At 40.7% G+C, this 21726-nt stretch overlaps 2 protein-coding genes across 3 annotated transcripts; one reads left to right on the top strand and one right to left on the bottom strand.

Moving 5' to 3' along the window:
* Positions 1-216: 216 nt before the first annotated feature.
* Positions 217-20418, bottom strand: gad3 (glutamate decarboxylase 3). Of its 2 annotated transcripts, none has more exons than XM_076294891.1 (16): positions 20064-20418; positions 9623-9763; positions 9240-9392; positions 8282-8524; positions 8042-8132; positions 7823-7935; positions 6048-6163; positions 5793-5872; positions 5591-5645; positions 5224-5340; positions 5047-5111; positions 4879-4957; positions 3966-4115; positions 2262-2369; positions 2053-2142; positions 217-1890 (listed from the first exon to the last, which is right to left on the bottom strand). In XM_076294891.1, exons 2-16 carry the CDS (start codon positions 9642-9644, stop codon positions 1717-1719), a joined length of 1656 nt encoding a protein of 551 aa, XP_076151006.1. In that variant the 5' UTR covers positions 9645-9763; positions 20064-20418; the 3' UTR covers positions 217-1716. The 2 variants fall into 2 exon arrangements, with proteins under 2 accessions (XP_076151006.1, XP_076151007.1); XM_076294892.1 differs by having other exon boundaries at positions 2053-2103.
* Positions 15484-16539, top strand: mc4r (melanocortin 4 receptor). Its single transcript, XM_076293255.1, has one exon. The coding sequence runs from the start codon at positions 15484-15486 to the stop codon at positions 16537-16539; it is 1056 nt and encodes a 351-aa protein (XP_076149370.1).
* Positions 20419-21726: the final 1308 nt, after the last annotated feature.

Genomic DNA, 21726 nt, shown 5'->3' with positions numbered 1-21726 from the left:
TAGTTGTATAAGGGCCAGTCTGTCCCCACTTCTGAACACAAGGCTGTGTGCACAGATATGTACATACTTTCACCAGCAGGGAGCACTGTTGGACAAAGAAATCTATGCCCAGAAGCTATTTATATATATAAAAAGGTTCACTGAAAGCATGCTTACCATGGCATTGTGCGGCAAGCATTTTTAATCTGCACAGTTCCACAGGCTTTCGTTACAATTTGAAATACAGTAAGTATTAAACATTTATGACCTATCTATCTATCTATCTATCCATCCCATGTTTGTCCACTCTCCTGTAAACAGCATGATTCTCATAAACCATTCTGTTATATATTCTGGTATCAATGAAATGAAACACATCATGCAGTACGCTTGACCATATCTTCAAGGAGAATGTTGCTCTAAATTAATTTAATTTCCCACAGCACTGGTTACAGATCGATCCATATATCAATGAGGCATTCTTTTATATAGGACCTGAATATCTGAAATGTTTAGTAAAAAGATGAATAATGATTATTATTATGAAGTTGCATTTATCTCAGTATCAACTTTCACATTATATTCTTTACCAACTTTTTATCAATTCTACGATGTAGAAGGATGTACGATTGATCAATGTAACATCCTACAATTCAAATCAAGAGACTATAACTGTTGAACATTATATAATGTATCACATTAGTTTACTTTTAATACAAACAAACATAATATTGCAAATGAGATACTAGTTTGAGATTGATTATAATTGTTTACATAGTTCTTCCAACCACCATCATGAAACTGATAAAGTGCAGAATGCTTTCTTATGTTGAAATGTATCTCATTTCATCTATTAATATTAATTTTATTAATTGCATGATGTATTAATGTCATCTAGTTTAAGCTTGTTTATCCTATCAGTCTGTGGAATGACCAGACAAAAGTAACAGTAGTGGTGCAAATTGCAACAGGGTTTTACAGTAAAACAAGATTGTTCTCATTCAAACAAAAAATTGCAACATGGGACATGATTGCACAACTTAATTAAAGTCCTCCAGAAACAGAAAATGTGGCTGTGCCAACTTAATGGAAATCTCAAAGAGGGCAGCAAGGAGGCTGCAATTGTTGACCTTCGCCTTTGTCTTTTGAGAGGACATCAACAGCTGTTGCATGTCCTCTTGATCTTGGGTGATGCAGTCATAAAAACAAAGGGACATCTGCGCTCTATGATGCAATGATTCCCCTAGAAGTAATCCACTGTTGAGTCTAGTCTACAATGGCCTTCCTTTGTGCCTACCTCTATGCCTGTGTTTACCTAAACCTGAAAGAGCTCCTCTGTCAAGCAATATGATATGAGACACTTTTTGTGGACTATAACAAACATAAGGTTAACTACTGTAGATGAATACAGGAGCAGAGCAGAAGCACTTCCAACCCCAAACAATTTCATGAGAAACTTATTATCCACTGGAGGTCTACAATCTTTTCATAAATGTGTAAGGGTGGGGGAGAGGGAGGACCTGTACATGGACAGAGAAATAAAATAAAAAAAATCAGTATGCCTTCCAATATTAAGTTAAAATGACAGCTCGCAAGTACTACATGTTCCCCTTACAAGCCTGTTTTTCCATGAACATGGTATTTTTGTGAGGCCATCTTGAACTGTGTTTTGAAACACCAAAATACAACAAAATGACTATTTGAACTATACAATGAACTATTCAAAATCAACTAAAGTTAGAGATCAGATCCTAATCGCACAATTTCATCCAAAAGGAAGTCTACGTCCTCTCTCTGAGTGGCTGGGTTTGAAAAGACACAGCGGAAGAAATTCACTTTGTCTCCCAGAGGCTGGTACCCAATCATGGTCTGTCCTTCCTCCATCATCTTGGCCTTGATTTTTGGTGCCACCTGTGAACCCACAAATTGACAATTGAATCAAGTCCACCAAATGTCCCTATTCAAACATGTCATCCTATAACATATCACTCTTGGTGCACCTTTGTTTGGTAAATTCACCAGATGACGAACTGTTAGAGAAAACATTCAAAGTGTTTATATGCCTCACTTTACCGTGTGCAGCTTGTTGTTTCTTTCTAACCCCGCTGGCATACTTCTCACACTCTGTGGAAGGTACCAAAAGCAGACGTTACTGTGTTCTGGCTGGTTTTAAAAACAGAAAAAAGAAAAAGAAATCAGTTTATTTTTAAAGTTTTACAGTATACACTTGAAGGGCTTTAATAAATGCAAAATGCTGTAGCTCTCCAGAAGACAAGACTGACTTTGCTTTTGAAGAGCAGCTTAAAGTCAGCTCTTCCCTCCAGCTTGTCATACAGATATTCTGCATTATCCAAACATCTGTTGATCTGGGACTCAAAGCCCTCCGAGCCCTGTAACACAACACACATGCCAATAGATTAGATACACTCAGGACGATCTTTAGCTGTAACACAACACATAGATTAAATACACTCAGGACGATCTTTAGCTGTAACACACGACACACATACCAATAGATTAGATACACTCAGGACGATCTTTAGCTGTAACACACGACACACATACCAATAGATTAGATACTCAGGACGATCTTTAGTTGTGACGCATCAAGGAAACTTACAGTTTTTCTCAGTCGCTTTGGTGCTTTCCTCAGATCAGACTATTAGTTCAACCTTTTAATGACATTTAGTCATTTCTGCACATTATAGTAGCAATTTCTCCTTCCTCTGAACAAATTGCAAATGCTTTTGGACATGTATGCATGTATCAGTTTCATAAAATTCTCTGCTGTTTTGTAACATTATCATTTGCTTATGTCATGTCAGTCAAAATGAACTATACTTATGGATGCTGAATAGTCGTTCCCAATAAAACTAATAGCCTTCATTTCTTTGCTTGAGTCATTACATACAAAATTGTTGACCTAGTTATCAAATTCTGTCACAATGCTGTAGAATTGCAAAGAGCATACAGTAAAAATGTGAAACATACGTATTCAGTGTCTTGTACTCACTTATTCCCCTAACTACAGCAATGTGTAACTTTACTGTAGTTTTCAAATGGCTGTACAAGTACTGTATAGTGCTGTCCTCAGCATGTTCAGGTAGTGTCACAGAGTTCTGCCCTTTTTGCATTGGAAAACACTGAGAGAACTGTCATAATGAAAACATGACAAAGCCTGACTATCTTGTTCATAAACGATGGTGTCAAGACTTCTCATTTTGATGACACTGGCAGTTTCATTGACATGAATACTTGCTTTTGAGGAATGGACTAAGCAAGTGACGTGCTTTTGCAGGTTATCCACTAGGTTTTGCAGTTTGCACTAATTGTTTTGAGAAATGCACTTGCTGTACAAATGTTAATAGTGATGTGAGAAAAGCACCAAAGCGACTGAGAAAAACTGTAATGACCACACTTCTGAAGCAGCGTGGCACGCAGCGTGCAAACTGCAAAACCTAGTGGATAACCTGCAAAAGCACGTCACTTGCTTAGTCCATTCCTCAAAAGCAAGTATTCATGTCAATGAAACTGCCAATGTCATCAAAATGAGAAGTCTTGACACCATCGTTTATGAACAAGATAGTCAGGCTTTGTCATGTTTGCATTGGCTAATTCTTTTCTTTCCAAAGGTTTATGCCCTGCTAGTTACCATTAAAGTCATCTCAATTCTCAACTTTGTTCAAAGTATTGGTGTGTATTGGCTAGTAGCCTTAGCTGATGGAGGATAACAATCTTTAGTATAAAAAAACAGCTTTACAAATAATGATGTCTGTGATTTGTATGATGACTGAGTCCTTATACAAAATGCTGTAGTTTGTAAGTGAGAAACAAAGTGCCTTGGAATATTGCCTTTACTTGGTGCCTACTTTCATTTTCACCTTAAAAGACTAGAGTTCCACTGGCAAAAATAGCAAGGGAAACATCATCTGTGCAATGACTTCTTAAATATACTGTCCAACACTTTTGATCCAGATCATTGTTACCTTTGCTTTCCACATGAGCCAGAACTTGAAGACATCCACATGTCTTCCACACTGCATGGTCTTATCCCCAGTGTCATAGGAGACATCGTAGTGCTTGTCAGGCTGGAACAGGTATGCTGCTTGGAGCTGATTGCACTCTTGTAAGATGCCCTGTCAATGCAACCAAAGTGAACAATGCTCTCTCTCTCTCTCTCTCTCTCTCTCTGTATGTCTGTGTGCATGTACTAATGGTAGCCTATTTTATTTCAGCACATCGCAATGTGTTAATATCTGTCTTGGATTAATACCCTCTTGATAAAGGTCTATGAATAGGAATCACACTGGTGGTCATGTCTGGCCATATATATATATATATATATATATATATATATACTGTACACTACCAGTCAACAGTTTGGAGACACTTAGAAATGTCCATTCCACTCCATTGTAGACAGAATACCAGCTGAGATCATTTCATCAGCTTTACTCAGGGCAGCAGTTTTCAGATTGCATCATAAAGATGCAGATGCTTACATAATTGCAAAAGGGTTCTTGACTGTTGTAGAAAGAAATGGCTGGTCTTTAATGCAATATCTACATTGCCCATATCAGCAACCAATGTTGCAAAGGCACATTCTGTTCACTAATCTGATTTCATTTAAAAAGGCTAACTGAGAAAACATAAGAGAACCCTTTTGCAATTATGTAAGCACATAATGTAATCTGAAAACTGCTGCCCTGAGTAAAAAAAACAATGCAAATGATCTCAGCTGGTATTCTGTCTATAATGGAGTGGAATGGACATTTCTAAGTGTCTCCAAACTTTTGGTAGTGTGTATATATATATTGGATGCTTGGATACGGATTTGGAGTCTGGTACAGTACCAGACTCCAAATCAGTATCCAAGCTGTGCTACAAAATTCCTCTTACCTTTTTACGCACTAAAAAGGCTGAGCATTGCAACGGGACTCCCATCATTTTGTGAGGATTCCAGGTTACAGAGGATGCCCTGTTACGAAAAAAGAATTTGCTCCAAGAAAAAAAAACAAAAAAAAGAATATTCATGTCTGTAAACGCTTGGATATTTCTCCAACCAACCTGTCAATCCCATTCAGTTTGGCACAGTGTCTCTTAGACATCAGCAAACCACCACCCCAAGCTGCCTGCAGACAACAAGAGGATTCTCAAGCAGAAATCTATCTACTGGGCCTACTTATTATACATTAACTACTGCTATTAGGAATATTTGCAGAAATATTCATTAACAGGCAATACATCAACATGCATCCACAGTCCATGGCGGTCACAAATGTTGGCAACGTCGTCCAGAGGGTCGAAGGCACCATAAACAGTGGTCCCTGCTGTGGCGTTGACATAAAATGGGACCAGACCCTGTAGATGGTCAAAACACTTATGATTGTCAGAGTAAACACTTATGATAGTCAGAGTAATGACAGAGTGAAGATCAGTAAGCCTAAATTTAGACTGAGCAAACACCTCTACCATAGGAATGCATTAATGCAGGTGAAAGTTTTTTTACTTCAAAAAGTCAAAAAGTTTGGGGAGGTTCATATAATATATATGAAAGAGGGAAAGAGAGAGTGCCAGAGTGCTTGACAAGTAACGATGACATGTAACTAACCTTGGCTTTGGCTGTGACGATGCCAGACTCTAGTTCAGCAGGGATCATCTTCCCCCTCAGAGAGAGACAGAGACAGAGACAGAGACAGAGACGAAGACAGAGACAGAGACAGAGACAGAGACAGAGACAGGGGGAGAGTGTTCACAGTGAGGCTCCTACCCAGGTCACTGGGGAAGTGTCACACTCATATCCACAGCCTTACCGCTCATCGCACTTCACCAGCAGCACATTGTCAGTGCCGATCCCCAGCACAGCAGCGGCTTTCTGGATGGAGTAATGACTCTGGCAAGACACAGGCAGATCAAGAGCGCTGGTGAGGGTTGAGGAGGAAAGGGTCAGCAATTATGCCACTAATGTTTTGCTGTGCATGTTGAAATCTATAGAAATGTACAGGCACCATTGCTTTGTATTGTTTCCATTGTAAAGGTTTATGCATCATGGAGGACAAAGTTCTTACATGTGAGGAGGTTAACATGGCCAGCTTAGGAAGAACAGTCATTCCCGCTTTCTTCACCTCAGGGAAAAAGTGGTACCTAGCCAGGAGCACGCTATTCAGATTGGACACACTGCCACCTGAAAACAGATTGTTCATCAGAACATGCATTGCCAACAGAATGAAAAAGGGATGGATGGATGAACTGGATTAAAAGTGGATGTGTCTGGTGTAGGTTTTTATTTACACAATTTACCTGAACCAGAATGCATTTATTTGTTTGTCATATATTGTACGTTCACGTACCTTGCAAGAACACTTCTGCTGCTGTGACATGTGGCTTGAGTACACAGGAGCTTTGTGATAGGATTTGCTCATTGCCCCCTCTGAATGGGAAATAGGCTATACCATAATTACAGTGCCTAAAAATATTCACCCCCATGGATATTTCACTTTTTAGCGCTTTTATAAATGGAATCTTGGATCATTTAAATTTGCCTTTTTTACAATAATTTTCAAAAATTCCCTCTTTAATGTCAAAGTGAAAGCAGATATCTACAAAATAATGTTCATTAATTAAGTAAGGGATAATGTATTGTCCGCCGGTAATTATCAGAAAATAAGTCCCGACAGGGAGAACAGAACCCCGACGCGCAGCGGAGGGGTTTTGCTTCGACCTGAAGGGACTTATTTTCTGATAATTACCGGCGGCCAATACATTATCCCGCTTTTTACACGGCTACCTGCCAAAACGAGAAAAGAAACCTAACACAATGAATCTTTAAAAATTATTTTGCTACCGTTTCGTGTCTTCCGCTGACAAAATAAATAGTTTGCCACACAGATAGAACTTGACAGTTTCAGGTGTTGCGAGGCAACGTCTTACTAGCTTACTTTCCCTTTCAATGAAATTCCATTGCAATAAGTGAACGAAAGTCTTGCGGAGGGATATGAAAGACGTTAATCAACTCGTTGCCATTGACAGCGGTGATTATATACTTTGCCGGTGATTTATATAGATAAATATAATATAATATAATATAACATAGGCCCGAACGTTGGGAAGGCCCATTCATGTGAATGGAACTTTCTGCAGCACTCTGAAGAGCCGTGTAATAAATATTTTTCATTAATGAACATTATTTTGTAGATATCTGCTTTCACTTTGACATTAAAGAGGGAATTTTTGGCAAGTAGCCGTGTAATAAGCGGGATAATGTATTGTCCGCCGGTAATTATCAGAAAATAAGTCCCTTCAGTGCGGAACAAGACCCCTCAGCTGCGCGTCGGGGTCCGGTTCGCCCTGTCGGGACTTATTTTCCCAATAATGACCAGCGTTCTATACATTATCCCTTACATAATGCAAAATAAGCGATTATCCAAGGGGGGTGAATACTTTTTAGCCACTGTATTGTATGATGCTTTTATATCTCTGAGTTGTTTGTTTGTGTTCCCTTATGGTCAGTGTTTCACTCACACCTTGGTCAGTTCACACCAGAGGTGCGTTTAATTTTGGCAAACAGTGGCGAATGTTCGTGGTGAACATGTTTTCTTTGAACAGTTAAATTTGAACGATTTGGTCTTAACATTCCATTTTAACGGTAATTGCATTGTTACCTTCATCAAGCTCACGTCCAGTTCCACTGTATGTGGTTGTTCGCAAACGCCAAAACCTCAAGGCAAACGGAAAACTGTTTGGCAACGTTCGCAAATGTTCGCCTATGTTTGTGAATTTGAACACACCTCTGGTGGCATGTAATTGTTTATCTAGATCACCTGTCTGGTTCCAGTCTCAGTACCTGGACAGAAGATTCCATCCCCTTCGTCCTCGGGCCATCCAATCATGCTCCTCATCTTACTCAGAAGAACCTCTTCCATGAGTATGAACACGGGCGCCACTTCGTAGGTAAACCTGTGTGGGCAGCCAATAACACACACACTGTAAGTCACCATCACAACCTCCTTTTCCTTCTTCAACAGTCATCCTGCCGAATGGCTGAAAACGACACAGGTCTTACATGTTAGTGTTAGCGGTTGAGGTCAACCATTCCCCTGCCAGGCCGATGATGTCAAGGCCAGATGACAGCTGGTTGAAGAAGCGTGGGTGCCCTGGGGTGGACGATGTTAATCATGTGAGGGTGAGGCAGGAAGACATTTCAACCCTCAATCCTATACTTCATACAGACTGTAAAAATATTTTTAGCTTGCTGAGTAGAATAAAACACCAAATAGAACACATCTAAGCACATTCGTTTTACCAGTTTTGACTCCGTATTTCAGGGTATCTTGGCAATCGACAAGGAGCTGCTCAAGGTTCTCGGGCTGGTCAGGGAGCTCTAAGGTGAAACCGTCCAAGCTCTCCTTCAGTTGATGGACATGATGAAAGTCCAGCACTTTAGAGCTCCTGTTAAGAGATTTGCAGATGTAGGCGAAGAGAATGTCCACCAGTTCATGCATAAAGCTCTTGGTTGCTTCCACACCATCCTCTGCTGGGAGCAGATCTGAACGAATACGGAGATTATAAATATGGTGATAAATTGAGAACACTCAATTATTAAAGAAGAGCCTTTTACATTTTTTTCTGTGCAATGTGTTTAATTATTTGGTTTGCCCAAGGGATGTTGTGTTGTTTCTTCTTGATGGAATTAAATTGAATTGAATAAGAACTGACAGGTGGATCAGGATCATCAATAAACTGTTTTATAGATGGTCAAATAGCTGATACAAAGAAAATGACCAAGGGTCCTAAAAAGTGCAAAGTCTATCAGCAAGCAAAGTTCTCGTGCATGAAATACAGCTATTGTGTGGTATATACATGCATTGTGTTGATTCATCAGTGTTTGTGGTTAAGGTCTTGGCCATGCTGTTAAATGAGCAAATGTTGCCTAGTCATTAAATTAGCTGTAGTTAGTATTCCACCTTAATTACTGAATATTGTGGCATCTCTTTGAGACATCATAACTGCCGTTTGATAATTTCAAATTCTCATAATTTCCCCTCAGCTGCTGATAAGTGCTGATCACATGGCATGGCTGTTGGTGGGTGTCTGTTCATTTTGAATTGAGAATTGCATAAAAAATATGGACATGTCTAGCATAGCAAATGAAAATGCCACAATATCTCTAGTGTGAAGAAGGTTGAGCTGTTTCAGATTAATTTGTATTCTCCGTTTTCATTGTGAAATAACTTTGATGTGGTTTTGAATATAAATCCCACCTCTGCTATAGATGCTGCTGAAGTCCATGTTCAGCACGTGAGGACCGCTTGCTCGATGTACACTGGCGGTTTCTTTTCTCCCACTGTCTTTTCCCTCCTGTCTCAGAATGAGTCCAGCTGCAGTTGCAATCACTTCTGTTGAAGCTTTTGCCTCTAAAGGATAAGCATTACTTTTAGCTGTAAAGGTGAATTATGTTTATATTTAAATATTTAAGGTACTTAGCAGATGCTTTTGTCCAAAGTGACTTAAAATGGCATACTATACATCAACATTGAAATGAACAGTTTAGTAAAATCAAAAAGCCTAAAAAAAATGAATTAAGAGTATCAAATTAAATAGAAAACAATTAGACCAATGATAGAACCACGATAACTAAACATACCAATCTGTTGAACAGCGTCCATCGTGATCAGGATTGCGTTAGATGGAAAACCAACTCCCAGGTGTTGAGCCACGAAGAGTGGTGTTGTCAATGGTAGGGAAGAGTTTGGAGTGAAACAGCTCACAGATGGGTGTGGATTCTCTGCAACATCATGTAAAAAGGACATTGTGTAACCTATTCACTGTAAACCATGAAAGGAAGTATAGCTCTCTTTGATTTTCTCTCTCTCTCTCTCTCCCTCTCTCTCTGTAAGATAGGCTGAATAACCTCAAAGCTTCAAGTCAACATGTATGGAATGGGACAATGCCTTAGTCCTTAAAGGAGTACCGTCACACCGGTGTGAGGGAAATGTTGGGAAATGAACGTTCTAAAGAATATCTGGGTTCATTGAATTCAACATAGAATTTAAGAACCTTCAATTGTTGTGGAACGGAATCTTATGTTAGAATGTTCAAAAACCTACACATTTAACCCTTAAAGGTGTAGGTTTTTGAACGTTCTAAGTTCCGCAACAATTGAAGGTTCTAAAATTCTATGTTGAATTCAGTGAACCCAGATGTTCTTTAGAACGTTCATTTCTCAACATTCCCGTCACACCGGTGTGACGGTACTCCTTTAAGGGTTAAGGGTTAGGGTGGTAGATCCATGTTGGTGGAATACTAGTTTCTAGAGCAGGTGTGTCCCCCTCTACCTTCAAAAACCTCCTGAAGACTGAAGAAGAGAGAGAACCTCCTCTCCTAGCATTACAGTTTTTATTTTGTCTATTGCACACACTAAAAATGAATGCTTAGACCAAAGCCTCAATACCTAAACTTCTGGTAATTGGTAATACCTACACATACCTGAAAAAAGCACTACATATAGACTTAGCACTTAGACTTAGCACTACAAATATAGACTTCAGGTTAGTTATTTTGTACCTGTTGTGTACTTATACATTGAGTACCCGTGTACAGTTCTGTATTTGCCGCTTTACTCCCCATTTCTAAAACCTATCAAATCATTATGTGGTCTCTCTGGACAGCCCAGGCTCCAAAAATGGCAACAAGAACAACTTGGTCCAGCCTGGACCATAAACATAACAAACTGTTCCAGCCAATCATCAACGAGAGTTTCATTTGCATGGGAGGAAGGGGGAGGGAGGGATGAGCTGAAGTGACGTTACCCATCGCTTAGAGCACCTTTAATAAATTTAAACCTAAACAGAAACAAATGGATACAGAGAATTGCCAGGAAAATAATATTACTGACTTGCCTGCATAATAATCCACTCTTGAGCCATTGCTTACTGTAGCCTATGTGAATACCACGTAATTACAAAACACCAATTGCAGAAAGCGAATGTACAGATTGGTCCTTATTTCAGCCATTTGATCAGTACCTTTTTTTAAGATGAACTAAGGTAGTGTTTAAATGCTATCGGGGGTGTCACCACCAGGAAAACATATTAAAGGAACCATATGTAAGATTGTGGCCAAAACTGGTACTGCAATCACTTTCAAAATACTGAAGAGTGGTGTATCCCCTCCCCCTCCCCCCTGACTCGAGGTTGCACACGCAGATGGCGAAACACTACTGACTTCGTGATTAGTAGATAGCTGGAGGGTGGCGCATCAGGCCAAAACACAACATGACATGACAAAATACAACATCAACAACAGTTGAGGGCTGCAACTTCACTTTTTAAATGACAATATCCTGGCTGGACTACTGTTGTCAGTGATATAAGTATTTGAAATGAACATGATTTCTTAATGTCTAGTGACATATCAGGGCCATTTTATGATTAATTGAAATATTTTTCTTACATACGGTTCCTTTAAATATTTATATGTAAATGCACAAGTTCTGCACACTTTCAGTCAGAGATTAGGGGTTGCACTATGCCTAAAACATGCGTACATACCGTAAATCCTCAAATTATGGCCGGGATTCTATTTATAAATAAAGGCCTACAAGCCGGGGTAATATTGCCTAAATTGTTTCGATTTAACTCAATTAAATAAAAGAGCTCTTCTTAATATTTTATATTGTTGTTTGGTTTAATACTGTTGCCAATGAAAAGTCGTTGTCCAACACTAGGTCTCCAACACGTCGCTCTCAAGCTACCAGTCGCTTGCCGCCCCCTTCTGAGCTTGACAGGCTGAAGCAGTACTAGCCTATAACACAATTATTGCCGCGAGGCATTCCTGTCTACATATTTAATAAAAAAGTAAATCATGCATAATGAAAATAAAAAACTCAATAAGGTTTCCATTACAGCACAGCGCACGTTCAGTGCATGAATGAAATCGGCTGCCTTGTCTCGCAATAAACAGCAGGTGGAAATCCTAACATTCTTTCAACTAGGCTACATGAAACTTAATATTGAACCATCAAATACCCCCCAGATTTCAGTGCCCATCAGTCCCAACATTTAGCAATATAATGAAACAGTCCAAAAGTGAATTAAATCTCAAACCTAACCTTTTGATTAGCCTACCGGTAGGCTGCTTCTAACAAAACACATATCTCACAATAAAACGCACGTAAAAAATGAAGGCCTGCCTCGAATACAAGCCTGCCCCAATTGAACACCTGTGCTTTGCGCAGCCTATAAATAAAATAAATAGCTTCCTAGCTAGTATAGCGTCGTTGAAAGTTCGCACATTCTTTTAAACATGCATCTATTTTTCTCTCTTGCTCTCTCGGAGGTAGCCTGCTGAGCACTTGCTCTGCTGTCGGCTTGTAAATGTAAATCTGTAAATGTTAATCAGGTTTCTCGGCCAAGTATACTTGCCTATACAAGGCATAAGCAAGTATACTTGCCTATACAAGGCATTTATCCCATCCGTGAATTAGTGAACACACAGAGCACAGAGTGAACACACAGTGAGGTGAAGCACACACTAACCCGGAGCAGTGAGTTGCCTTGCTACAGCGGCGCTCGGGGAGCAGTGAGGAGTGCCTTGCTTCAGCCGTTCCTACTGGTCGGGGATCAAACCGGCAACCCTTAGGTTACAAGCCCGAAGACCTAACCAGTAGGCCATGACTGCCCCTATGTGCCTTGATATTGCCCAAAATGCTTGATTGCTTTGCATTCTCCACATTTGTAGCTACATTTTCATGTGCCACATTGGCATTTTTGTTCAGCGAAATTGCTTTACAATTACCGTCGGGCCCTCGTTGGCTGTCTTCATTATCGCCCTGCTTGCCACAGCTTGCAGCCATCACTCCTTCGTCTGCATGTTCTTTTAAAACGCACATCTTCTCTCAATATCGGAGGCAGCCTCCCGATCATTTGTTCTGCTGCTGGCTTGTGCCTCCACATGCTCAACATGCTTGATTGCATTGCATTCTCCACATTTCTAGCTAAATTTTCATGTACCACATCAACATTCTTGTTCAGTGAATCTTGTAAATTGGCCACCTTTGTTATCTCCCAGCTCGCCTCAGCTTGCCACCATTCACTCCTTCGTCTTCATTAACATTCCCTGTAGAATTCTCAATCTTTTTGACCTCTATGTGTCCAGTTACATAGTCTGTCTGTTCTTGGTCTTGGATTTTGTGAAATAAATGTCCAAATACTTATGCGACTTATAGTCCGATGCGACTTATATATGTTTTTTTCCTCTTTGTCATATTTTTTGACTGATACGATTTATACTCCGGAGCGACTTATAGTCCGGAAAATTCGGTAGTACCCGTCAATCAGGGATGGAATACTGAACGGGCCTACCGGGCCCAGCCAGGTAGAGGTCTGCACTCCCGCAGTAGACCCGCGGGACCTGCGGATCCCGACGCAAAAGAGTGCGGCACGGGACATCTTTTGAATTGAATTTACAAGATTCACTGAACAAGAATGTTGATGTGGTACATGAAACTTTAGCTAGAAATGTGGAGACGCAATGCAATCAAGCATGTTGAGCATGTGGAGGCACAAGCCAGCAGCAGTTAGAAGAAGTGTCGTGGCACACTCAGAACTTCAATATGCAGTAATTTTATTTAACCAACGTTTCGGCTTCCGAAACGTTGGTTAAATAAAATTACTGCATATTGAAGTTCTGAGTGTGCCACGACACTTCTTCTAATTCAAGTCTTATTTACCATCGTGAGCACCTCACAAGGTGTGCGTTTACCATCATCAAACAAATACGTAACAAGCCAGCAGCAGAACGTCCTACGACATCGTCAAACTATAACCTCCGTAATTTCCCCCATTCATTCTCTATGGCGAGTCTTAACAGTACACATGTATTATTCTTTTTGTCCACTGGTGGTTGTTTTGGCGCTGTTTCGCGTTTGCCATCGAAAACGGAATGAAATGTATAGTAGGCCTACCTGCAAACAATGTAAGAGGCCTCTGCTGACTGCATCAGTGCTCAAAGTATTCTAAACATTTATCAATTAATTGTTAATAACTAACTAACTTCTATTCAAGTCATAATTCTGGAACTTTCTGGTATAATTATTTATATTTTTTATTCACTCGTTCAAATGTTCATACAGAGTTCACAAAGTTCTCATCAGGTGAGTGAAAGTTAGAATGGTGGTCATTTCAGATGTTTCTGCCACCACTTCATAAAAGTCTCTGTCTCTGGCCCTCTCTTAGAGCCAGGCATAGTGAGCTGGCCCTCGGAAGAAAAAGTTTGGGGACCACTGCCTTAAAGCAACACCAAAGAGTTTTTTGTACCTTAAAATAAGAATTCCAAAATCGTTTCAGTGGTTCATCAACTTGTAACAGGGTGAACGACACTTCTGCATTTGCTTCGCAGCCCTCTATCGGCTATAACCGCACTATGTAAGTTTGCCAGAACGGGTAGCGGATCTGTAGTTCGATGGAATGAGACATAAGAAACTACAAATTTGACTTGCGTTTGATGTCGCAATACATCGTACTTTTATAAATCATGCAACATATTCTACCTTGTCTGTGGACATTGTTATTTGCAAAGCCGATGCTGGATAAACAAATAGCGTTCGTGCGACAGAGGGAAAGTTCTTTGGTGTTGCTTTAACTCCAGGTATTTAGCCAAATACCAGCTATGCTAAGAAAAGAAAAGAAAAACTAAATAAAACAAAACAAGTAAAACCAGTTTTTAATTTTGTTTTACAGTAGTTTTGGTTATGGGGTAAAAACCAAAAATGGAAAACCAAGCAGTAAAAAAAACTTGAACTTCTAATGGAAAGGTTAAATCGTCTGTACAATTTACCTATTATCCCTATTATTATCCCCTATTTACCTATTATCAGAGGGATCACTCCTGTGCCTCTGACTTCAGCCCACCGAGGAAGCCATTATTGGCCAGAGTGAGGTGAAGGAGGAGGAGCCTGCCGCGACTGGAAAGTGGGGATCTCTCTCCCCCCTGCCAAGAGCTGCTGCACTGGCTTTGTGTGTGGCAAGAGACCAGCAGCATGCATGCGCCATCAAGCCCTTCTCCTTCCCTCTCTCCCTCCTTCTGCTTCTCATCATCTAATCGGTGTTGGTAAAAGAGCTCTCGTTACCTCTTGCTTCTATTCCACTCTTCTCGCTCATTCTTTGTGTGTGTTTGTGTGTGTGCGTGCACCATTGCATCTTTTGTTGTTTCCTGTGCCACCGTCTCTCTGTGTCTGCATTATTTTCATGCCCCACATCACACTCTGATCCTTTGGAGGATTATTGCTGAGTGTTATTAAGTGTTTGCGCCTGAAACGGAAGACACAATGCTCCACCAACAGACTTGGACTTTTGCTCTGTTCTTCTGCACGAGTGTCATCTCTCATTGTATGGACTTTCCTCTCTTGGCGTTACCTTCCGAGTACCACTGTTGACCCTTGAGGATGGAACGCTGGATGACACAGGAAAACTCTCTCAGAAAAGTAGCTGCATCATAGCCAACACCATGAATGCATCTCATGTACAAAAACTTCTCCACCATCACAGCCACCACTACCACCACCACCATCATCTCAGCCATCATGTCCTTCCACACCAGCACAAAAATGTCAGTTTGAATGGAGCTCTGGGGAATTCCGCCGCTCAGGGTGATGGGTCCGGCTCGTCAGGCTGCTACGAGCAGCTGCTGGTCTCCACCGAGGTCTTCCTGGCGCTGGGCATCCTCAGCCTGGCCGAGAACATCCTGGTGGTGGCGGCGGTGGTGAAGAACCGCAACCTGCATTCGCCCATGTACTTCTTCCTCTGCAGCCTGGCTGTGGCTGACATGCTCGTGAGCGTCTCCAACGCCACGGAGACGGTCGTCATGGCGATGCTGACGGGTGGTGGCCTGCGGATGCGGGGCAGCCTTGTGGAGAGCATGGACAACCTGTTCGACTCCATGATCTGCACGTCGCTGCTGGCATCCATCTGGAGCCTGCTGGCGGTGGCAGTGGACCGTTACGTGACCATCTTCTACGCGCTGCGCTACCACGCTATCATGACGCGGCGGCGGGCCGTCGCCATTGTCTCCTGCATCTGGGCCTTCTGCACGGCCTCCGGCGTGCTCTTCATCGTCTACTCGGAGAGCACGGCCGTGCTCGTCCTCCTCATCGCCATGTTCTTCGCCATGCTGGCGCTCATGGCCTCGCTCTACGTACACATGTTCCTGCTGGCGCGCCTGCACCTCAAGCGCATCGCCGCACTGCCCATCGCTGCCCACGGCAACCAGGGCCGCCCCGTCTGGCAGGCGGGCAGCATGAAGGGCGCCATCACGCTGTCCATCCTGCTAGGCGTGTTCGTAGTGTGCTGGGCCCCCTTCTTCCTACACCTCATCCTCATGATCTCCTGTCCCAGGAACCCCTACTGCGTCTGCTTTATGTCACACTTCAACATATACCTCATCCTCATCATGTGCAACTCGGTCATCGACCCACTCATCTACGCCTTCCGCAGCCAGGAGATGAGGAAGACCTTCAGGGAGATCTTCTGCTGCTGGACCGCCTGTCTAGCTGTCTATTTGTAAGCTGTTCAATTTATCAGGATCATATGTGCCACAATTAAATCTTGATACATAACTGTACAGAGGGGTATTTCATACTGAAGAATGTTCTGTCTGCTATTTCGACTGCAACAAATGTTTAGCATTCATATGTAATTATTGCTGTAAACAGATATCGGTAGCCTAACACCAGACCATTCTCACTAGAGATTGAGAATTGGTCTGGGGATGCTTCAGTCACTTCTGATTATATATATATATATATATATATATTAAGTACAGCAAGCAAATCTTTCTTGTAAATGAAGGTTTCAAATGCAGTTGTTTACTTACTGTAAATCGAAAAGAAATACACATCCGCGTCGGTTAACAATGATCCCATTAGCGCAGTATATCGGTAATGCTCAACGGACTGCTAACCATTATCCAGCAGAATTGAAAATGGCACATATTTCCTTTCTAAATGTCAATATTTGTTCAACTAGGTGAACGTGTGGTAGGTTTTGACAGACATATACACTACCAGTCAAAAGTTTGGACACACCAACTCTCAAATTTATGTTTTTTTTTCTTTATCTTTATGTATCTGAGTAGGTGGTTATTATTATGAAATAGCCCATGTGGATTAATTTTGTAAGCAAACAAAAAGTGTAAATAAAGCTACATTTTCAATATTTTAAATGCTTCAAGGTACAGACCTTTTGCTCAGTCTCTCAACCAACTTTATAGTCAGCTGTAATGGATTTCCAACAGCCTTGATGGATACATTGTGAGCATTTGTTAGCTGCTTGTCTTTCACTGAGTTTATTGAAAAGAATGAAGTTGGCTTTAGTAATATCAATTATCGGCAAAGTTGTCATAGAGGTATAAACAGTGAAGAATATGAAATGTGGCACATGGAAATAATATATTTCTAGAGACCTTGTCTTGTGTCATACTTTGGATGTTGTAGGTAGGCCTATTGTTGTACAATGTAGTAAAAAAAGAATCAAATAAAAAACAATGAATAAGTGTGTGTGTGTCGAAACTTTTGACTGGTAGTGTATGTACTATCATTTACAGTATTAGTCCTGCATTTAGGTAAGCTATGGTTGTTAAGCCTACTGTAAAATTGATGTGACAATCCACTTTCTACATTGTAAAACGTATTTTACATTCAAACAGTGTAGACAAATCAGATCTGTAAAATCACCATAAAGTGTCAAAATGGTATATAATGTAAACATGTAACACGAGATTGTAATGAAGCATATTAAATCTGAGGATTTTATTCTCTGTTGGGTAACATATGCTTTGAACAAAATACTTTTTGTCACACAACCATACAGATGATTTCAACACAGTTTGCTACTGATCAATCACCACTGTCATGGTTTCCCTGTTTTGTACACATTTCTGCAGTCATTCATATGCTCAGCTGTCATCCCTGATCCTAAATCCATCTCCTCTCCAACTCCTAGCTTTACTTGTAATTCCAAATTGAATAGAAAACCTAGCTGTGGAAAGGTCTTTGTAATGGTTACCTTCTTCATGTGACAGAGGCAGGAGGTAATAATGTCACAGCTTTTTTACTTTCATTAAATTATGGACAAATCGAAAATATACTCAATTATATGTGTACAGATTACAAACCACACCTGTTTACAAAACACTGCCTCAGAAATGGACGTTCTTCACTGATTCTTTGAAAAGTAGTATGATTGTGATCTATGAAATGTCCTGTTGCTATGGATGATAACAGAGTTTGCTGAGTCAATTTCCTCTGCACGGCGACAGTAATAGGCAGTTCATTACAGAGCATTTGTAGAATCGTGTCGGTGCTTGACATGAGATGCGCCACAGTGACGGCTTAATGAAAAAAAAACGATGCTGTGCCCTTTCCCTTACAAACATCCCTTACTCGTGCGGAGTGTGAACACCTTTGCGACAAATGCACATAATATTTCCATACACACGCACACACAGAAATCAGTATAAATTCACAAATAGTGTATGCATAAAAGTCTTAAAAATGCTTACCAAAGTCTGACACAATGAATATGATGTTGCACGCTATTTGCTATTACGCTAACATGCTATTTCAGCTCTGAGGGAAATCAACCCCCCTTCCCTCCCTAAGGGTTGTCCGACCTGTTTGAGAGCTGAACTGGGCTGGGCTGGTGCTCTTGGCCCTTCGCACAACTGTCAGCTCCAGATGACTCCCACCTGTGGGGCCCATACGCCTTACAACACCACCGCACAGCAGCCACAGCAGTTTTGCTACTCCAGAGCTAACGTGCGATGCAACTTGCCATTAGGGGAGACCGGGGCTGGTTGGAACACTTTTCACTCTCGGTTATATTTCTCCCGTCTTACAATGTGTTAAAATGGTCAAATTGTGTTTAACTGAAAGCTTGGGATCTCAGGTAAATACTGTATATTCAATGTCAACAAATGATCCCTTGTTTTGAGTTATATATGATTAAAGTGGGGTTGTGCACATGTGCCAATAACGATGTTAAAACAAAGATTGATGATGTTTTTATGTGTAAAATACACAGTTTGTAAATTTGTCACAAAATAGCCATAGGTAATGTATGTGCCAAAATCAGTGTACCAACCTGCCCCGCCCATATTAAAGCGGTGGTTCGGAGTAATTTCACCCTAGGGTCCTTTGCACCATGACCCCGAGAGAGCTACTCGACCAGGGTTTGACCGAGGGAAAACAGGTTCTGGGAGGGTGTTTGGCTCGGGGTCATGGTGCAAAGGACCCTAGGGTGAAATTACTCCGAACCATCGCTTTAAGACAAACTTTTTTGCACAAATGCTGTTAGCCTGCTAACATCAGTCATCTCAGGTTTTCAAACTTCATTTTAAATTACAGCTGAGTCCCCTAACAATCAATTATAATGAATACATTTTTTATATTCTTAACTATTATCCTTCTAGGATGGTTTTAGTGGGAGGTACATATTCTACGGAACCCTAGAGGGGTCATTGCAAGATATATATCCAGAAAACGCGCACTCATTTTACTAAATTATGTACACATTTTACTAAATCGTGCGCACATTTTACTAAATTGAGCACTCATTTTACTAAATTGTGCTCTCAATTTAGTATATCGTGCTCACGATTTAGTAAAACGTGCGCACGAGTTAGTAAATTGTGCACACGTTTTTACTAAATTGTGCTCTCATTTTAATTTATGTGCGCAATTTACTAAATCGTGTGCACGTTTTACTAAATTGTGTGCACGTTTTATTATAGGAAGGAAAACAGAATAGCTTTTATTAAATGCACAGGTTAACTAACCACAATCAGAAACAGGATATTTCAGTAACGCAACCCACACCTGTTACATGATCAGGTTCACCATGTTATTTATGGAACTGAAATGTGATCATTTTATTTCCTTGATCCTTCTCCTGAGTGACACCCCCCCCCCCAAAAAAAAAAAAAAAAAGTCGCAAAAGCTCCCAATGCTGACATGATTTCATAGTGTGGATCAAATGTCACAGCAGCTCTCTGAGACAGCACAGCAATTCAAGGATGTTCAGTAGACTCACCTCACTTCCTGCTCTTTGTGAAGTCTGGAGTCCTGGTGTGCCGACTGCACTTTATGCCTACTGTCGATGCCAGATCATACCTGTCAGATTTGTTGGCAGTTTGCCCTCACAAAATCAAATGATGATTGTATAATGTGGCCCGTGAGGATCCCAAAGGCAGGTATGCAATTTCCTTTTATTATTCTAAGACCATAAATAGTAAGTTGTCTTGGTCAGATGCCATGTGATGAGAATAGTGTCCATTTATATACTGCTGAGTTTGAGGGCAGTGCCTCTTATCTGCGGCCTGCAGCCATAAATTGGCCCTGCCCTAGTATCTCTGTTCATTTCCTCTGAAATGTTGTTTGTCCGGCTACTGACAACACACTAACATTTCCCTCAGGCATTTAAGAGTAAACAGTAGTGGCAACGCCTACAAAAAAATACATAAAAAAAGACATTGTTTCATGATGCGGTTTAGAATAAGTTTGTAAAGGTTAGGTGAAGTAAATGTTGAGAATGTACCCCAACCGAGAGATGCACTCTCTTCACAAAGTAGTCTGGAAACCAGGAAGTTTGGAAACCAGTCTAGTTCATCTACACTAATTTTGACAAATTAAATTTGCTCACCTCCCACACAGGGGTGTAACCAAATTCGCTAGCCTAGAATAATAAGGTTCTATCTGCATTTTGAGTAGTTCTGAGATATTGAGCTTCAAATTTTTAGAATTCCATATTATAAAATGTAATGGACTGAAACGGAAATCTGTACTGTTCATGTTATATGTGAAATCAGCATAGTCAACATAGCCTATCATCAGTGAAGGCATAATTTCTGTTTACAATTAGTACTTTAAAACATCTCTTAATACAAGACAGGACTTTATTTGAATAGATTGAATTATTACGGTCTGAACGTGGCATTACGCTTTGCTGCTCTCACATTGGTATTTTACATTGGTATCATCCCTATCTTACAGTCTGGTGAGCTTTTAGACCGTAGAGGATGCCTCATTATGACTGGTTGACATCGATGGAGTGACAGTGCTTGCAAGCTCCGTCTCTCCACCGATGCGGTGGGGTAGAATGGCAAGACCAAAGGCTGTGTGTGTACACAGGAGCAGTGATTACAGAGCCTCATTACAGAGATTAACACCGTGAGCTCTACACGCAGCTCATTTACAGCGGAGAAAATAAGTATTGAACACGTCAAAATTTTTTTCAGTAAGTATACTTCCAGTGAGGCTATTCGCATGAAATTTTCACCAGACATTAGTATTAACTTAGGTAATCCACACATATATAAAAATCCAAACATTAATGTTTAAAAGTAGAGTTATGAGTAAAAAAGTGGAATGGCACAGGGAAAAAGTATTGAACACACTAAGAAAAAGCAGTACACAAAGGCAAGGAATGGCAAGGAACAAACTGGAATCTATAAGTATTTAGAGAAATTATCCCTCCTATCTGTGCAAATTGATATAAACTGGGTTAGTACATACTGGTGGGCTATAAAAAGGTTTTTTGTTACCAAGGTGTCACACAAGAAACATTTCATGATGGGCAAAAGCAAAGAGCCCTCCTAAGACCTTTGCAACCTTATTGTTGCAAAACATATTAATGGAACTGGTTACAGATGCACTTCAAAACTTCTGAATCATCCAGCAAGCAGTATTGGAGCCAT

Source organism: Alosa pseudoharengus, unplaced genomic scaffold (genome assembly GCF_046254945.1).
Source record: "Alosa pseudoharengus isolate Yale_2024_CS ecotype anadromous, Long Island Sound unplaced genomic scaffold, YU_APseudo_1.1 YU_APseudo_1.1_scf_2, whole genome shotgun sequence".
NCBI lineage: Eukaryota > Metazoa > Chordata > Actinopteri > Clupeiformes > Clupeidae > Alosa > Alosa pseudoharengus.
This window is presented reverse-complemented; position numbering and strand designations above follow the sequence as displayed.